Genomic DNA, 19,100 nt, shown 5'->3' on the forward strand with positions numbered 1-19,100 from the left:
CAAATCCTAAGAATGGAGATTGCTACTCTGCGTTACATCACTACTTCTTGTTTTAAGAGCTAACAGCCTTATGGACAATCATATGTAATTATTTATATTTACTGTCAACATAGGAGAGAAAAAGAGTTCTTTAACCATATTTATAGTACTAATACTTTGAAAAGACAACGCACTCAGTTTACGCGATCTAAAGAACTGACAATTTCACAGTTTGTTGGTAGTTGCTTAGTGACCTTTCTTCCTGCTTGGATGGAAACTCTTGCCGAGGGAATAGAGTGCGCGCGCGAACGTCACCAAACTGAAGATCTTGGGCGGCAGTTGGTTGGAGGCAAAGCACGGCGAAAGAACTAACGTGTTAAAACCTGGTAGTGCGATCAACAAGCGTCAACAACTTGCGAAAGAAACGTTGAATTGCGTGTTACAAAGTTTTGTTTATCGTGGGATTAAATATAACAGTTGCCATGCGGCGGGGGTGGCTGGGATTCTTGGTGCTTTCTTTGGCGTCCGCAGTTCTTTCGGACGACATCAATTCTCTTCTGAAAAGGGACAACAGCTTGTCAGAGGTAAGCTTTACATTAATTTAGTAATACTTTTTTTGTCAGTATTTTCATAAGTATGTTTTTTAATGACAATCAAAATACACAGATAATTGTACACATTGGTGTTTACATAGCGAATTTTACGGACAAATTATTCTTGCGATTATGCTGGAAGACTCGCTTATTGGCTGTCGTGAGAGGATGGTCAGAACGCTAGTTTTCAAACTCCGCGGCACAAAACCTCTGCAGTGACCTTGACGTATGTAACAGCACCGGTCAAGACTTTTCTACAGGTAAATCCTACGTTGCCAAATTGGTTATGACCTGCGGCGTCACAACTGGTGTTAGTGACCACGTGCGTAGAAGAAATGTAGAGCATCTTTTGAAATGAAAAAAGGAGACCGATTTTTTTTCGTCTTCCTCCCCCTCCCCCCCCAAAAAAGTAAATAATTTCTGTTAGGGAAATCATTGCTTATTTCTGTCTGTTTAAATAAATGGAAATACAGTAAAATTCTTTCTCTTCCTATATTCAAGATTTTTCTTTCTTTCTTTCTTTCTTTTTTTTTTAAACCTTGATTTAGAATAAATCGTACAATTGAATAAAATTTAGGCTACCTCCTAAAAACTACAAGTTATATTACAGAAAGAAAGTACATTTCTAAATTGAAGTAAATTTCAGATATTTTATCTCGTTTAACAATCAGTTTGTCACAATGCCGACGATTTGCACTTCAATTCTTGTTCAGTTACAATATTCTTGGATAAAGTAATGATAAATCAGTGGTAGTTTTATTTTATAATTCTGTTTGTTATAGTATTAGCGGTATGGAAGTTGTATACACTGCAGAGCTGCGCAGAAAAAAAATATCCACTTGCGAGGTGTAGCCCGTACTTACTTTTTAAAAAAATATTCATTCTTATACGTAAATAAAATAAGTCATGTTTTTGCCTCATCAAATCAATAGGTTTAATTTGCAAAATATTAGTTTTCTCCTTATTTCGTTTGATAGCTAGATTTTTTGCAATTGAATTTTCTTGAAGGTTGCTGTGGTATTCGTATTTCCGAGAAATGACTACGGCTTACGTAATAGTCGTATTACAATGTTGTATCCTGGCATTTGACATCGATCGAAGAACTCCAATGGAATACCATAAACCGTAATTAATATATTGTAATATAGTGAATAACTGTACAGAAAATGTAAAAGACAAATTACATTTCTTTACAGTAAAGATATTCTCAAATATATCAAACTATTTCAAAAAGAACCCTTATTAAAAGAGTGTAATCTAATTCGAAATTTCTGTATCAATAACTCAATTACTTGCTTAAAAAAAAAAAAAAGAAAAAAGAAAAGAAAAAAGAAATCTTTCTGCTGTCTCGAAAGAGTTTTTGGCAATTAAAATATTTATTTATCAGCAACGAGTTTAACCCATTCTGCGATATTAACGGAAAGTGCCAAATATTTAAACTTTTTTGAATTTTTGTCTCCAGAAAACTTGATTTTAAATCAAAACCAAAAATATTGACATTTAAGTATATGTTACATTCATAGCATCTATAAGCGCACAAATTGAATTAAATAATAATAATAATAATAAACTCTTATCAATTAGGAACAAAAAAATTGCTATTGTATTTGATGCTGTTATTTTGGCAAGTCTTTACTTTGACTCCAACTGTGACTTTAATCGGTTCTTATAGGTTTAGTCACTTCTTGCAAGTATTTGTGCTTATAACAATGTTTCTTTTTTTTTTAAACTATATTAACGAAAGGCACAAAATATTTAAACATTTTAATTTTTGACTCATTTTTGAGTTAATAAAACCTTGATTTTGACTCAAAACTAAATATCTTGACATTTAAATACATCGGTTGGTGCTGCTCCGAGATGAGACGAGACGAAAAATTAAGTCGTCTCTTCTCGTTAATTTTAAAATGCCTCGTCTCGATTCTCGAAGAATGGTCTCGTCTCATTTTGTAAATATATCACAAAATTTATTTCATTTTTTAAAAAAATTATCTACAAGTTACTAGAATCCATCCACGTCATAAAAGATCCTTAAATTGTATGATATAACAGCATTTAAAATATATTTATTATTGGAATATATTGTGCAGTGCCTTGCGTATCTTTAAACATTGATAAATGCTCTCTCATTGTGTTCATATAGTTACGTTATCAATTTATAGTTGTTTATACTATGAATCATCTGACACCAAAACAATGTTTGAGATAGGCCTATAAGACAGCAAACTAGTGTTATCCATAAAATCCTTAAAATTTATCATCTCGTCTCGAAAATGAGACTAGAATATTCATGTCTCGTAAGCAACACAAATCGGAGCTCTGACTCATGCTCTTTGAAACTGCGTATCGCTTAGTTTCATACTAATTTCCTAGAGATGAACCAGTCGTACTAGCCTAAACATAAAATATGTTTGTTTTCTCCAATGACACTTAATGTGCATTAAATACGTAAAAATAAAATAGAAACTCTGACATTACAGACGATAAAGGGCTATGACCAGCCAGGTGGCTCTTAGTGAATTGTGCTTAGCTCTTTGTATATCTGAATTTGAAACCTCATAATTCAGGTACATCCCGGGTGTCCTCATAATGCTGGATCAGCACCATAGATTTTTTTTTTTTTTTTTACCTTCTCAGAAATCAAACTAGGAATAACACATGCTAACTATTCTATTGCATAAAAGTCGTATTCTTCTACTGTACAATTGGTTGTATATTAAACTTGTTTTACATAATATATTAAATATAATTTTTAATCCACGACTTCGGAAATTATTAATAATAGTAAGCTTTAATTTTTAGTAATTTGAAGTAATGGACGGATATAGATATCAGGGGCGTCAGTGGAAAACATCCCTCTCTCGTAAAGCAAAATCTTAAATGATGCTGCAAATATATATATATTTTTAAAAGATCGTCTTTTGTTGAACTTCCATAACAGTTGAAGTACGGTAGCGATAGAATTTTATTGTATTTATTAATTAATGCGGATACTTACTTCACACATCAGGTGTGCGCATAGAAATTTTTATTAGGAGGGTTTCAAATTGCAGGGAAAGGGTTCTAATACTACAACACACTACGTCTATATAGTATTAAACCAATATTATTCTATACCCGAAAACAAGATAAGTAATTGGTAAGTACTGCCACCTATATTCTTTAAAAAAATGTAAGATCAAGTTTGCATGCTACATTAATCATTTCTGTCTCAACAAGTATAATTTTATTAAGAGAGTGCACAAATGTATGTTGAGTTATAAAGTTCTGGGTGGGTGGGGTTCCTGACCGGTTGAACGCCCGGTGGGTGCACCCCTGTCATGCAGTTTTTTTTTTTCAATGTAGTGTTGTTTTGAATCTCATTAATTTATTATTAGAGTAAAGAAAAACTTGGGGAAAATAAGTTATTTTAATGCATAGTATCATAGTTCTTTAAAAATGTTCACTTGCCGCAGTTTGTATTTCGTTTGTACGTATTACGTCAATGAGAATGCTTATTTTATATATATTGTTTCTCCACTGAAATGTGTTGGTGGGGCCGCGGTGGCTCAATGGTAGAGCGTTCACCTCTGGTGCTAGTGGTCTCGGGTTCAAACCCTGCTCCCGCCAAGTGAACTTTGTGGTGGACAAACACCGTGTGCGTGGGTTTTCTCGGGATTCTCCCGTTTCCTCCCACTTTCTTCATTTCATTCATTACTCATTATCACCGTCTCCTTTAGCCTAACCGGCATAACCGTGGGACGTAAAACTCAAAATTTCGTTTCGTTTTCACTGAAATGTGTGTTGTTGTTTGCAGTTTTTTTTTTAACTTAAATTTGTCCAAGTGTGTCGATGACAAGCACCTTCTGGTTCTTGTCTGAAACGAATTTCGTGAGGAAACGAATTCGCAAATTACGTGGTGTGATTTGCTAAAATACATAGAAACTAATTTAAAGATCAATGCTTTTGGGAAATTAATGCTATAACCAAGACCATTTTGAAGCTAGTATAATGTCGCATTTTCAACAGTATTGTGCATTTGGTTTCTACCCATATTTCGTAATTTTTTAAAGATGTATCCACACATATCTAAGTAGAAGAGGCAGTTTTTTAATCTTCAAGATCTAAGAGAGCCTTCGTTCTATGAAACCAGGCTTTCCCTTCAGTGATTCTGTTATTTCGTATACAGGTATAGCTTCCAGAATTCAAATGAGGTTTTATATAATTTCTAAAGAGTTTAGTTTACCAAAACTCCTTTATGTATTTACTAGAGATGAACAAAATTTTCCAGAATCCGGATCACGGAAAATTTCCGGAATCGGAAATATGACTTTCTGGATTTCGGAAAAATCCGGAAGTCGGAAAACTTTCGATTTTTCTGAATTCCGATTTTTTTCAAAATCCGGATTTTTCTGAATTATGGAATTTTTCCAAAATTTAGGAAAGTTTTCCGAATTCCGAAACTTTTCCGATTTTACTTTCCGGATTTCGGAAAGTAAAAATTCCAGAATTGCCCATCTCTAGTACTTACCCTATCTGTCTTTCCGTCCGTCCGTGATACAAAAAAGCTCAAAGACCTACTTGATAGATCACCATTAGTTTTGGCCGGGATATAGAAAATCAAAAGTTACGAATCGAATTAGTATGTGAAGATTGTTAAAGGTGAAGGTGAAGTAGAAATGGACCATTTTCGGTTTAAGTATTGATCGCTATAGAGCAAAATGGTAATAGGGAGCAGCGGTTTCCTGTCATCAATTAACCGTTTCAAGAATACATTTTATTTCCATCCTTAACTTTGTATTAAAACCGGAAATGATAAAAATCCGCTACAACTTTCTGTTTCAATATTGATCTACGTAGAGGAACAACGATGAGATAGTGAGAAGAGTTTTTATGGAATTGATTTAGCGTTCTGACAATAGATGCCATCTTCTCTCTTAACTATCTGTTCAAAGTGATAGTGGTAGAAATTAATCACTTGTGGTTTTAATAGTGATCGCTATAGAATAAAAACGGTAATAGGTAGCGAGAAGCGGTTTTCTGCAATTTTTAAACGCCCCTATAGTATATTCCATCTCTACTCTAATCTCTCTACTAAAATCAGAAGTGGTAGAAATGAATATTCAGAAAATATCAACCTTTACGAAAAAAATCAGCGCCTCCTATCACCCTCTTTTTTTTTTTAAGGGGAAATGAGGTATCAATATACCAAGAATTTACATTAGAAGGTTAGTTGAATCCTTCTTGCAATGAAAGCAAAGTTCGAGACTGTTTTTAAAATTATTAAAACAATAATCGAAAAGAGCCGGTAACTTGTAAAAGACCCATGAGCCCATTTACTATATTCCTTTTTTTGATTAGGGAATAAAAGGTACGTGTACGGTATATACAATACGTGGTCTATGTGCTTCTGTACCATCTATACTAAAGCCGATAGTTAAGCTTATTGTCCTCTTTTCGATTCCGGATAAAGTTCAAAATTTTTGTTCATCTAATATCGTGAGACAATTGAGGAGCTTCTTGAAAAGAAAAGAAAGTATCGAACTCCGCTCTAAAAAGACAGAAACAATAGCTTTGGGACCAATGGGGTGATCGCTTGTCACTCAATGGGACGTGGTCAATTTGACCTATCTAAGTCCCTTGGGGATTGTAACCAGATTTTCTTCCAGAAAATTTTGTCCAGGGCTGTGATGACGCCAGCTTTAATTTCTTGGGGAGGGAGCAAGTGGAGGAACAGAGACTTTTTTCAGGGAGCAGCTATTTTTTTTGTATACGGAAAACAATAGTTTTATACTATTTTATCTACATTAGAACACAATGTCAGGGGGAGGCATTGGGGCACGATGTCACGGGAGAGCGCCCATCCCGTAACCCTCTCTTCTGTCGTGTATGGTTCGGGGGGAGGGTAAACAAATGTGAGGGGGTCTCACTAAGACACTAAAAGGCGTAACCTCTGCAAGAGTGCCATGTATATAATCGCAGTTTATCTCCGAAGAGGGCGATTTGGCTAACTTGGGGGGAGGGCAAAACCACCTGGAAATATTGCTGGAAGAAACAGGGATTAAAAACTCCAGGGACTAAAAACCATCCGCATTTGGTATGATTAAATTGGAAATAAAGACTCAGTTCGTTAGTTTTACATTACTTTTCATCTTATACAGTGGCAGATCTAGAAGTAAAAACTGGGGGGACCACCCAGAACCCAGACTATGATAGGTACAACAGGAGTTTACTATAAACTTTCAAAAATATATAAATAATAGTTTAACTTATTTTTGTCATTCACCGGCCCCGAGCTAAATTCGCCACTGATCTCTATAACCCTTTAGAAGTCTTGAAATTTAAATGAAATGAAATTTCTAGTTTTACCTTGCACTATTATGCCCTTTATGCTAAAGGAAACAGATGACTAATGAGAATGTTAGGGAACTGAAGAACCCCGAGAAAACTCACGTACACAATTTTGTCTACCAAAAGACTTGCAGCGATCGAATTAGGCACACCTAGCACTCTGGGCGAGTGTTCTAAATAGTATTTAAGCTATTTACCATTACCAAATCTGAGCTTCATTATTCATCATTATACAATATGAGTAAACTAAGTGGGATATGTTGTGTGAAACATCGTGATTCGTTTAAATGTAATGAACGTATATAGGAATGAAATACATTACTTTTTGACCTTGCCAATTCCGCGAATTTCCCATTGTAACGCTATCAAAAAGCAGGCACAATCTCTTCATTGAAATGAATTCCCGCCATGTAGAAAATCTATTGTTTGCTGTACCTAAATATAGATATCATTGAATCATTTCTCAGTTGATACGACGCCCTTATTGTCAGTGCTGTATCTAATCTTAATAATCATGAATACGTAGGTAAATAGGATAATTACAAGTTTATTGATTCACAAGAAAGAAAATAAGAAATTTTGTATTTTTCAACCTCAAATTTGAGGTTGACTTCTATTTTGAAAAAAACTTTAGCGAGAAAGTTTCCAGGACAGGTGTCTTCTAATGAATAAATGAATATTTTATTTTATGCGCTCTATAGGATAATTGAAATGATGAGAAATGTAAATGAACACTGATTAAATTAGTGACATAACAAGGAAATAGAAAACTGAAGTACGCAAACGATTAGCGAACAGTGTTGCAAGTACATGAATAGGGATTAGGAATGGTGGTGACTGTTTCTAATAGTGATTTTTTAATTTTATTTATTTACCAAAATCTTTCGACATACAACTATTAAGCCATTGTATACTATCAGCAGCTATCAATGGAACAAAGTAGGGAATTCTGGAAAAAAGTGGTCCAAGCGTTATTATTCCAGCTTCTAATAGTGAAATTAGAAATCAGTGATGAAAGACAGTGTAGATGAGTAGCCGCGGGACTCAAACTCGGGAACTGCCAATTAGTGAATTGAGAAAGTGAAGGTTCTGAGAGGTCTTTTCAAGTAGTGTTATAAAGTTGACAGTAGATCAGCAGATCAAGTTCATGTAATTGACATGTGAAAATGTTTTCTCAGAGTATATATCAACAATTTCATTATATTTGTTGTTCCACCGTATTCAGTGTCCAGTTAATCTGCATAAATTTACGCATATGCTGTTCAGTGTACCTAAGAACACTTCTACCTATAAGTTACTAGTTCCATTTGCAAATACAGCAGAATTTCCAAGGTTTGCTATTCTTGCTACCATGGAAACAATATCATGGACAAACTTTTGTAAATGACCAATTTATAGAATAATAATGGCACATGTCTTCATTGTATATTTTCGCTGACATTTTACCAGTTTGAGCACTTGCAGAAGTTAGAAATGGTTAGTAAGTTTTATTGTACAGTAAAAATTGTCAGAGTTGGATACTTTTGGTCCACTGAAAATACCTAACTTATAGAAATGACAAATTTAGAAGAAATAGAGCGTATGGCTGTAACTACTTACTGGGTACATTATATATAACAAACTTAAGTGATCTACTGTGGATTAACAAGTTGTCCAGCTAATACAAACGACCAACTTACGGAACAAGAAAAGCTGTACAAGTTTTTAAATAACATTGCCCACAAATGTGTGATCAACTTTAGTAGGTAGTTTATATGGATCGTTTTACTATATTAACATTATTTTCAGATCTTTTTTAGATTTTAACGCGGGGTGCTGAAAAGATTTTTTTAAAAGAATAACTGAAATGTAGTGTCGTACAAAAATGTTTAAATATTTACTGTATTGGGTATTAGCAGAAATACTCGTCTTCGTACTAGAATTCAAAGACCTGAAAGGTATGTTACCTGGACAACAAGAAGAACGAGTGTGTTGCCTACTTCACAGGCACTACGGCTCGCTGTACCTATAATTTTTGCATAAATTTTGACTTTCATCTTCTTTGAGTAGAAAATCGAGAAAACGGCTTCGTAAGCGATTAGATCTACTGTGTACAGAATATGGTAGTTCTAGGTGACTGCTTCCTATGCGAAAATTTGATGATGCGCACCCACAATATTTAATTATTATTATCTTGACGTTGATAACTTCGTATTTACTTAACTTTGTATTAGTTTTTGTGGTAAGAAACTTGAAACATCATAGCTCAACACAAGTACACTAAAAGTTAGCTTTAAAAAATAGGTGCAGCGTTATGTATTTCGTTACTTGTGAGCTTGTCGTGTATGCTTTTTGTTCGAATTTTCTAGGCCTTCAAAAACTTCCTTGGTCTGATTTTTTTTTTTTTTCAATACCTCGAATGTAATAACATCAGACACCAAGTCACTTCAACGTTATCATACCCTTCAGTTCACCGTCAACGCTGAATTTGCATGACTTTGAGAAAGAACTAAAGCAGAACTATAAATGTACAAAACATCTTTGGAGATAAAGATAGGTATATGTATTATTTAACGTACAAACATCGTGATTCTGATGATAGTAGATTTATGTGCTTGGCCACATGTAACAAGGGAAGGGCGCGATGTCACTCAGAGATAATTGCACCAAATTTGGTGTAGGAGTAGGTAATGAGAATAGCAAAGAATGTGTGGAAGCATTCGTTTCGCAGGCATTCGGAATCAGAAATAATGGGCCCTACAATTCAGGAGAAGTATGGCCTGTCAATCAGATATTGATGGGACGGAGCCTTTGCTCGCTGTTGCGGCCTTTGCAGAAGAAGTTAATTAAAGTAGAGTGAAAACAGAAAAGATGAGCTAAACAGAAAGTGCGCCAATGTTCGTCCTCAGTGCCACCAGGCGAATGCCGGGATACTAAATCTATCAACTGCCCTGTCCTTGTCGTTAGCAATTGGATATGCATCACCAGTTAGCTTAATGAAATTATATTTAAAAAAATAAAGAAAATATATACAGAAATTAACTATGGGCGCCGACAGAAGTTTTCCAGGGAAGGGATCGAAATGAAGTTGCTGTATTTCTTCATACTATAAGATGCTGTCAGTACGCAAGTATTGAATATTTGAACTCACCAATATTAACTGATTTCATTTATAGGGGTGTTTGATATCTACAACGTGGCACCCACCAAAATCAAAGTGTTGTGTTTGTGAGGTGAATATAAATATATTTCGGGATTAGTGATCTTTAAAATGGGAACGACTGTGGACGAGCATAACAAAAATAACCGGTTGTAATAATAATAAATAATAAAATAATAAATAATAACCATAAAATAATAAAATAACACAACTATGTTAACGCAAAGGATAAAGGAAATATTTGAATTTTGTCTATTCACCACAAGAAAGCAGCAAAATGTATTGGCAGGAAACAACTTCGTTCAGGACTCCTAATTTAGCTTACGCATGTTTCACAAATACTGCACTTTAATAATGTGAACACAAAATGAGCATGAGAGTTTCAGTTCTGTTGCCTAGCACGCATGAGATAGAACGTCTTCACTGTCTAAACACATGCCATGTTCGTAAAGTTAACTTCCAAATTGGTCTCAACAAGATTAGAAAATACCGTAGTTAACATCAATATACCGTAGTTTGTTATATATGGTTTCTTTTCTTTTTTTTTTTTTTGACATAATGAAATAGTTGTTAACAGAAACATTACAAATATAAGAGGTACACATAGTACCAGGAACTGTACTCAAAAATAAATAAATAAATAAATGAATAAATAAATATGCTAAAAAAAACACGTTCAGTCTGAAACAGATGAGACTGCTTTTTTTTAGAAAAAAAATATTTTAGTTCTTTATAGAGATAAGGTGAGTAATGGCAAGTTCAGTTGATGATTTAGTATCCCGGCATTCGCCTGGTGGGACTAAGGGCGGACATTGGCGCATTTTCAGTTCAGCTCATCTTTTCTGTTTTCATTCTACTTGATTTAACTTCGGGGCAAAGGCTCCGTCCATCAGTATCTGATTGACAGGCCATACTTCTCCTGAATTGTAGGGGGGTCCATTATTTCTGATTCCGAACGCCTGCGAAACGAATACTTCCACACGTTCTTTTCTATACCCATTTCTTACTCCTACACTAAATTTGGTGCAATTATCTCTGAGTGACATCGCGCCCTTCCCTCGTAAGCTACGAAAAGTGGAATCTGCTACTAAAGTAGAATTTAAACTAATACTATTGTTTGTGTCTGATTAGGGATGGCCAATTCCGGAATTTTTCCGACATCCAGAGTGAAATTTCCGATTCCGGAAAATTTTGGCTATCGCTATGTCTGATATCTATTCTGTCCCAGTAAGGATTGAATCTGTGACAGCGTGCACTCAATACTAGTTCAAAAGCAGTAGCATAATTTTAGATATTGCTAGGTGTGTGTGTGGGGGGGGGAAGGGGGGACGTTCCACCGACATATGATTTTTTTTTTTTTTTTTTTTTACTATATTAGTATATAATCGATTTAAAACTATGGACTTCTCATACCCTGCCCTCCCCAAATGACTCCCCTGTTCTCAACCCATGAGAAATCATAGAGTTCTTTTGCAATCGATACATAATTTCTAAGTATTGAAAGCACCAAGATGTCAAAATGCATTAAAAACCAATTTTTATTGATGCAGGGAAGACAGTTGAATATCGTTAATTCTTTTTTAAGCGTGGATTGGTCCAAAATACGCATGTTTCATGGGGAGACGACTTCAAGTCTGGTTTAAATGTGAATGCGTTCGTGCCTTTCCGATTGCGTGTTATACAATACATATAGAAAGAATACATAGAGGGGAGGAGGAGGAGGAAGGAAGGAAGGAGGAAACATGTGGCTCAGATGCCTCAGTCACACACACAACGCAAAATAACCTCCCCTCATGTGTTCGCTCATAAGAGGAGAGAAAATTAGTCGAAAAATGTAGCGAAATCAAAAAAATACATATGTAATAAAACGGTAGCCCAAAGTCTCTACAATGGCAGACTTCGCAAACCGAGAAAGAAAGAGAAAGAGACTATGACCAGCAGAAGAAAAGTGCTTCTTTCGTACCTTGTAATTATATTGTCATCTGACGAAGATAAAAATATAGTTAATGCAAAAGACTGAAGACATGAGTATAGTGTAATGACCGCCACATGAGGCGACAACGCGTTTCGTGCGTTTGTATTTCTTTTCATTTGCCAGAGAGCCACCAACTTAATAACTGATGAAAAACGTGTCTAACCATGGAGAGAATATACTCTCTCTCTCTCTCTCTTTTTTTTTTTTTTTTTTTTTTTGTCACGGCCTCGCAGTTTAAATTCTTGTTAATTAAAAACAAATAGGTACCGGCAGAAAACTACTACACTCTTTCTGTATTACAATCATTCAGAAATAAGCAAAGGGTAATATAGTAATACTTTTTGAAATGCTCCGTCTCGTAAAATGAAGGACGACCTTTTCATGGAGTTGAAAATGTAGGTGACGCCTTTAGTTCACAACTATAAAATTATTTTTTTTTTTTTTTTTTTTGTTCCTTTGCTGGGTGCACACGTCAAATTTGGGTTAATCTGCGATGCACACAACAACACAGCGGTATTAATTTATTTTACAAAAGAGATATTTGAGCTAATTTAAAGGATTGATCAATCCCGGGATATTCAAGATTAGAGTCTCAGATTCTGGGATAAGGATTTTAGGACTGTCCAATATTTCGACACATTGATCAGTCGATTAATATTTTTTGAAATATTGAAATAATGATTTCGAAAAGTTGCATCAATCAATATTTTCATAATTTAAATAGTTTGACATTTACAGTATTTCGATATATATCGATCGAATTTCGATGTTTTGTCCATGTCGACTTTCGATATCCAAATCTGGAAAATTACATTTTTCAGTTTTGCATCCCATATGAAAGCGAATGATTATGAAATAATTGGTGAAATGAAAATGTGGGAGAGGGAAAATCCCGAAAAAGCTCACCTACACGATATTGTCCACCATATACTCACATGGCCGGAGATCGAACCAGGGACTTCTCATGCTAGAAGTGAGCGTTCTGCCTCTGAACTACCGTGTCCTCTATTTAATCATCACAGTCAGGACGTTGATCATTGTCACGCCTTTGAAGTAACTAGCAGGAAACTGAAAATAATCGTATGGCATTTTTCTGATGACAACTTGTGACATTATAACTTATGAAAGTTTATGGCTAACCAGCTAGCTATTAACTAGGTGATGATGTGTGTCAGCACTTCAGATCTAAACACCTTTATTTCAGGCACTGTAGTCTGGAAGTTACTGTCCCTTAATTTTAGTACCCTCTCAATTATATTTGTATGCGTGGTCGGTGTTAGAAATTGTTCCGGCTGGAATTCTGCCGTGTCGTGACAAAACGCTGTAACTTTGGCGGAGCAGTTTTGCGAAAAAGAGCCATAAAGTTTTCATCTGAAAATGTGATCTGTATCGTGTAGAAATAGTGTATCTTGACTTTGGAAACACGTGGTTACATGTAATGTTACGTAAATGCATGTTGTGTGATTAAATTTTGTGAAAATTGATTGGTTGACCATTATTGCCTAGTTACACTGGTTCTACACGATACAGATCACATTTTCGGAAGAAAACTTTACGGCTCATTTTCGCAAAACTGCTCCGCCAAAGTTACAGCGTTTTGTCACGACACGGCAGAATTGGAACCCAAAATCATGCCCTAACTATTCTGGTATAAAGAAACACATAATAAAGTGCCTTTAAAAAATCTGAAAAAGAATTAGCGTACGTATTGTGATTTGGAAGAAAAAGAGAACTTTCTGGTTACACAAGGCGTCTTGAAAGTTGTGTTTTGTCAACTTTGACCGGTAACAGATGTATAATGATACTGAATAGTTGAATTGGGATTGTATGCAAAGAAAGTACAGTTCTTCGATATATTTTTCATCGGCGATTTCGAATAATCCATATATGCCCACCATGGGACATTAGAAGAGTAACATCTCTAAGGATGAAAATGAGAGAAAGAAAATAAAGGTTCAAGAGACCTTTAAAATGCAGCAGTTCGAGGTTTTTGTTCTTATTGCAGGTATAGGGACCCGATAAGCAAAAGTGAAATGAAATCTTTGAGTTTTACGTCCCACGACTATGCCGGTTAGGCTAAAGGAGAAGTAATGAATTAAGAAAGTGGGAGAACCCCGAGGAAACCCACGCACACGGTGTTTGTCCATCACAAAGTTCACTTGGTGGGGGCTGGGATCGAACCCGGGACCTCAGGCACCAGAGGTAAACGCTCTACCACCGAGCTACCGCGGCCCCTGGTGACCGGATAAGCAATTGAATCGTAGAAATGAGTAGTGTTCTCCATGTTTGGGCTCACAGTACGCGTAAATCATCATATTTTGAGATAAACAAAATCGTAGCTTTAAAAAATATTTTTGCAATTGGTAACAGTTGACAATTAAATAACAATGTGATGTATGATAAAGGTGCACACGGGATAATACGAGATATAATGATATCGTTGCAAGCAAGTTGTAGTGTGATGCCTTAAGTTACGGATGTTTTATTTTATTAAGAATTTAAAATATTTCGTATAGTATGTTAAATATTTTGCTGCAAACCAACAGCCGGGACAGCCGGGATCCAAAATAAAACTTCCTTACAGCAAGTGATTTAATATTGTTATATTTCTTCCTGGTTGGCAACATTGCACGATTGAATCTCTCTCTCTCTCTCTCTCTCTCTCTCTCTAGGATATGAAGAATGAAGAAATAAAAGAGAGAAGGCTAGAACTAACGTTGAGACTAGTTTTTACAGTAGAGCGAAATGAAAAAGAAACAAGAAAAAAAATTACTAAAACTTTTAAGATTATACAACGGCGATGACGTAGTTTTAATTTCTTTGTGGGGCAAGCGAGATGCAGAGATTTTTTGCAGACCGCAGCTTTTTTTTTTTTTTAACATCAAAAAGAATAGTTCTGTATGACATTATTTGATCTACATCACAATACAACATGTTTGGAGAAACCGGGGGCCAAAAGTAGAGGGAAGGGAGCGTTCACTCTCCTGTCCCGTTTGGCGAAATGCCTTAAAGGTAAATATCACTTCCGAAGAGAAGGAAGTAAAACACCTTGCTTCTGGTCAAAATTATTCTCCCTTTCTTTACAAACAATTACTAACTAGTGTTATGTCTAAAATTACGAATTTTGAATTTTTATTTTTATTATAAGAAATTAAAATATTTCTTATTAGCATGTTAAACTCTTCTCGTCTTCCAATATGAGCATGAACTGCTACTGAATGTTAATAACATACATATTATACATCGCTGGTCACCGTTTAGTCGGAGATGAAAGAAAGGCGGTAATTCATTTTGTTGAGATTACATACCATACTTATGTTTTCCTCGAATGAAGTACATTTTTCGTGCAGCAAATTACGACTCATAATATACAGAAATAGTGCAACTTGCTGCGATTTCAGAAGTATGTCGACTGGTGTGGCCAACAAAAGATATTAAATTTACCCTAATTATTGTGCACGGCCCAATTGCATTGCTATTTTTTTTATTGTATTTATTGTGTCCAACGTTATCTGGTATAGACATTTATCTTACATCACATGGTATTCACTGGTGGCCAGGGCCAGATTTAGCATTTTGGCGCCCCTAGGCCCAATAATTTTTTCCGCCCCCTAGTCTGGTTAAAGTTACTTTCCTAAAAACCTTTATTAAAAATTATATCAGGCCTATATTTCAATTGCTTAAACACCACTCCACGATGCAATTTTATCATTGCAAGTTTTTTGTGGAATTTACTTGGTTCTGGGCTTAACAAAAGATCGGTGAACTTTACCAACAATTATTTGTTCCAATGAACTTCAAAATCAGAATGCTTTATTAGCCTGATTTTTTAAATCAATTAAAAAATGTTAAGTTATGGCTATTTATTTTTATTTCTAAATATTTTTTAAATTTTTTTCTCTCGGCCGTGCGCCCCCTGGGAGCTTGCGCCCATAGGCCCGGGCCTACCGGGCCTATTGGGAAATCCGGCCCTGCTGGTGGCCTCAGTTTTGCCAGTGGTAAAAAAAAAAAATCTGAAAACTTGTATTTTGTAGTCATGCCATTAATAACTGTTAACCAAATCAATCCGAATATCAAGAATTGCTTTAAGTCCATAAACAGATGTGTCTTATACCTAAAGCCAAAACTGTCTCACTGTCAAAATTGATCAATATGTCAAATATGTCAAATAATGACAATTTATTATCATGCTGTTAAATTTCGGTCGCCACGTATTATTGCATCTGTTCTTGGCCAAAGTTGACGAGACACGACTTTTCGGATACCATGTGGTGTGCGCAAGGTTTACAAGTACATAGGAAATACTAACAAGTAAACCTTACGTTTGGGTGAATCGAGTTGCTGACTGAGACACATATGAAAAAGTAGTACTGAATGTGGTCAGTATTTCAGTGAAGTTTTAGGTGCGAAGCTCCAGGGGTTTAGGAGATACAGCTACCAGAACATCACATGGAAGTACAGAATAGTCTTCATACAGTTGGAGGTAAAAGCTCTGTAAGACCTCTTGTAACGACAAAAGAAGAATAACAAATATATGGGTACATATTAGGACTAGGGGGAAGTCATATAGTAAGGGTATACCTGACGGCGGCCATCTTGAAATCCGCCATTTTGAATTAAGGTTAAGTTTTTAAAATAAGAATAGGGTCATGTGATACATGATTTAAGGCGCAAATTTAATTAGAAGAACAATGGTGACGTTAATTTTGATTTACGCGCAATTGGTAAAAAGTTACAGGGAAATTAAATATTGTTGCGGCATATGTATTAGTCCTTTACCCCACCTTGTAAATTTTGTGTTAATGATAATAATTAAATAAAAAGCAGATGGATAAATATTAGGTCTATGGTAAGAGTTGCCTTGATGGCGGCCATGTTCAAATCCGCCATTTTGAATCAGACAAAAGTTTTAAACAAAACGCATGGCAGTGACACCTTATTAATAGCAAATTTTACCATAACTCCAACGGTATAACCATTTTTGCTTTACCATTAACCAGCACAAAATTAAATGGATCGCTCCTTACGACTACTGCTTTGACGGAATTGTTAACGACAAATGTGTCAAGTGTAACTCGATTGCCTTTGTCAGGTGTGCTCACTGTGAGCAGAGCATTTGTGCAAGTCATGCACTCTTTTCTGAACTACATATTGATTGTACTAATTGAGGACTTTTCTGGAAGAAAGACCCAAGTTCAATTATGACTCAATTCCACTTTGGTCATTTTTCCTTAAATTAGCAACTTGCTTATGCGATAACAAGTGCTGGTTAATGATAAAGCAAAAATGGTTATCCCGTTGGATTTATGGTAAAAATTGCTTTTAATAAGGTGTCACTGTTATGCGTTTTGTTTAAAACTTTTGTCTGATTCAAAATGGCGGATTTGAAGATGGCCGCCATCAAGGCAACTCTTACTATAGACCTAATATTTATCCATCTGCTTTTTATTTAATTATTATCATTAACACAAAATTTGCAAGGTGGGGTAAAGGACTAATACATATGCAGCAACAATATTTAATTTCCCTGTAACTTTTTACCAATTGCGCGTAAATCAAAATTAACGTCACCATTGTTTTTCTGATTAAATTTGCGCCTTAAATCATGTATCACATGACCCTATTCCTATTTTAAAACTTAACCTTAATTCAAAATGGCGGATTTCAAGATGGCCGCCGTCAGGTATACCCTTACTATATGACTTCCCCCTAGTCTTAATATGTACCCATATATTTGTTATTCATCTTTTGTCGTTACAAGAGGTCTTACAGAGCTTTTACCTCCAACTGTATGAAGACTATTCTGTACTTCCATGTGATGTTCTGGTAGCTGTATCTCCTAAACCCCTGGAGCTTCGCACCTAAAACTTCACTGAAATACTGACCACATTTAGTACTACTTTCTCATATGTGTCTCAGTCAGCAACTCGATTCACCCAAACGTAAGGTTTACTTGTAAGATCTTTCCTTATATAAACATGCGGAGACCGTCGTTCACAACAGCGTTTTCTCGTTGTATTTAAATTTCTCTATATGTTGGAAGATGCTGCAAACATCCACACGTACATAAACCACCAATTAATAGATTAGAATATTTTTAAGGATTTTGGTTTAGAAACGAAAACTCATTTATACAGTGTATTTGCCTTGCTTGTCTTGTGTGTCCGTCCGTCTGTCCCGAAGACAGAAAATCTAAAGAACTATTCTATGGATCACCATCAATTTTGGCCTGGATGTACAAAGTCAAAAATTAGGAAACATTTTCATTGATGTATGTGATACTCAAACCGGAAGTGGTAGAAATAAGCCATTTCCGATTTTAACGTTGATAAGTATAGATAAAAATCGGTAATAGCAAGAAACAGTTTCCTGCAGTCGATTGAGTCTCCCAGGAATAAATTTCATATCTACATTTAACTCTTACGAAAACAGGAAGTGATAGAAATCGACTGCAATTTTCGACCTCAATATTTGTCTACATATAGGATAATGAGAAGTGTTTTTAAAAATCGATTTAGTGTTCTTTAAGAATAGGTACCATCCTCTCTTAACTCTCTATTCAAAGCAGAACTGACAGAAATCAACCACTTTCGACTTTAACATTGATCTCTATAGAGTAAAAACTGTAACAGCCAGAAGTGGTCTTTGCAATCAGTTACGCGCCCCAAGGATATTTTTCAGCTCCATTCTAGTCTCTCTACTGAAACGGAAGTGATAGAAATCAACTATCACTTCCGGCTTCAATATTGAGAAAATATAACTCCATACAAATCAAACTTCTTCACGCGATGTACATGTGATATTGTTGATTTTTTAAAAGCATTACTTCATTACACGAAATGAATTAAATGGCGTGACAAACATCTTGGCATTTGAAGGCGGCGCTCCAAGTTCCCTTTAAATGCTGCTAGCAAATGAGAGGCCAACGGTATTGCCACGTTTATTTTGTACACATCCACGTCCATCCTCTGCCACCTGATCGCGCTATAGTTCGTCTGCTTAGCCATAGCCACATCCATTAGCACTTGGCAACGTCGCGTCAGAGCTTGAGTTTTATTCGTTTAGCTGAAATGCCAACATGTTT

General features: G+C 35.5%; 1 protein-coding gene across 2 annotated transcripts in view; it reads left to right on the forward strand.

The window, feature by feature from the left end:
• Positions 1-290: 290 nt before the first annotated feature.
• The window catches only part of Fas1 (fasciclin 1 Fas1 domain-containing), a 550,235-nt gene continuing 531,425 nt past the window's right edge, over positions 291-19,100 (forward strand). The window contains exon 1 of one of the 2 annotated variants that reach the window (XM_081749115.1): positions 291-563. In XM_081749115.1, coding sequence (XP_081605241.1) covers positions 462-563 — 102 coding nt within the window. In that variant the 5' untranslated portion in view covers positions 291-461. The remainder of the gene's footprint in view (positions 564-19,100) is intronic. The other variant, XM_081749116.1, reaches the window with a different exon arrangement.

The sequence above is a fragment of the Thermobia domestica genome, chromosome 2 (genome assembly GCF_964235325.1).
Source record: "Thermobia domestica chromosome 2, izTheDome1.hap1.1, whole genome shotgun sequence".
Classification (NCBI taxonomy): Eukaryota; Metazoa; Arthropoda; class Insecta; order Zygentoma; family Lepismatidae; genus Thermobia; species Thermobia domestica.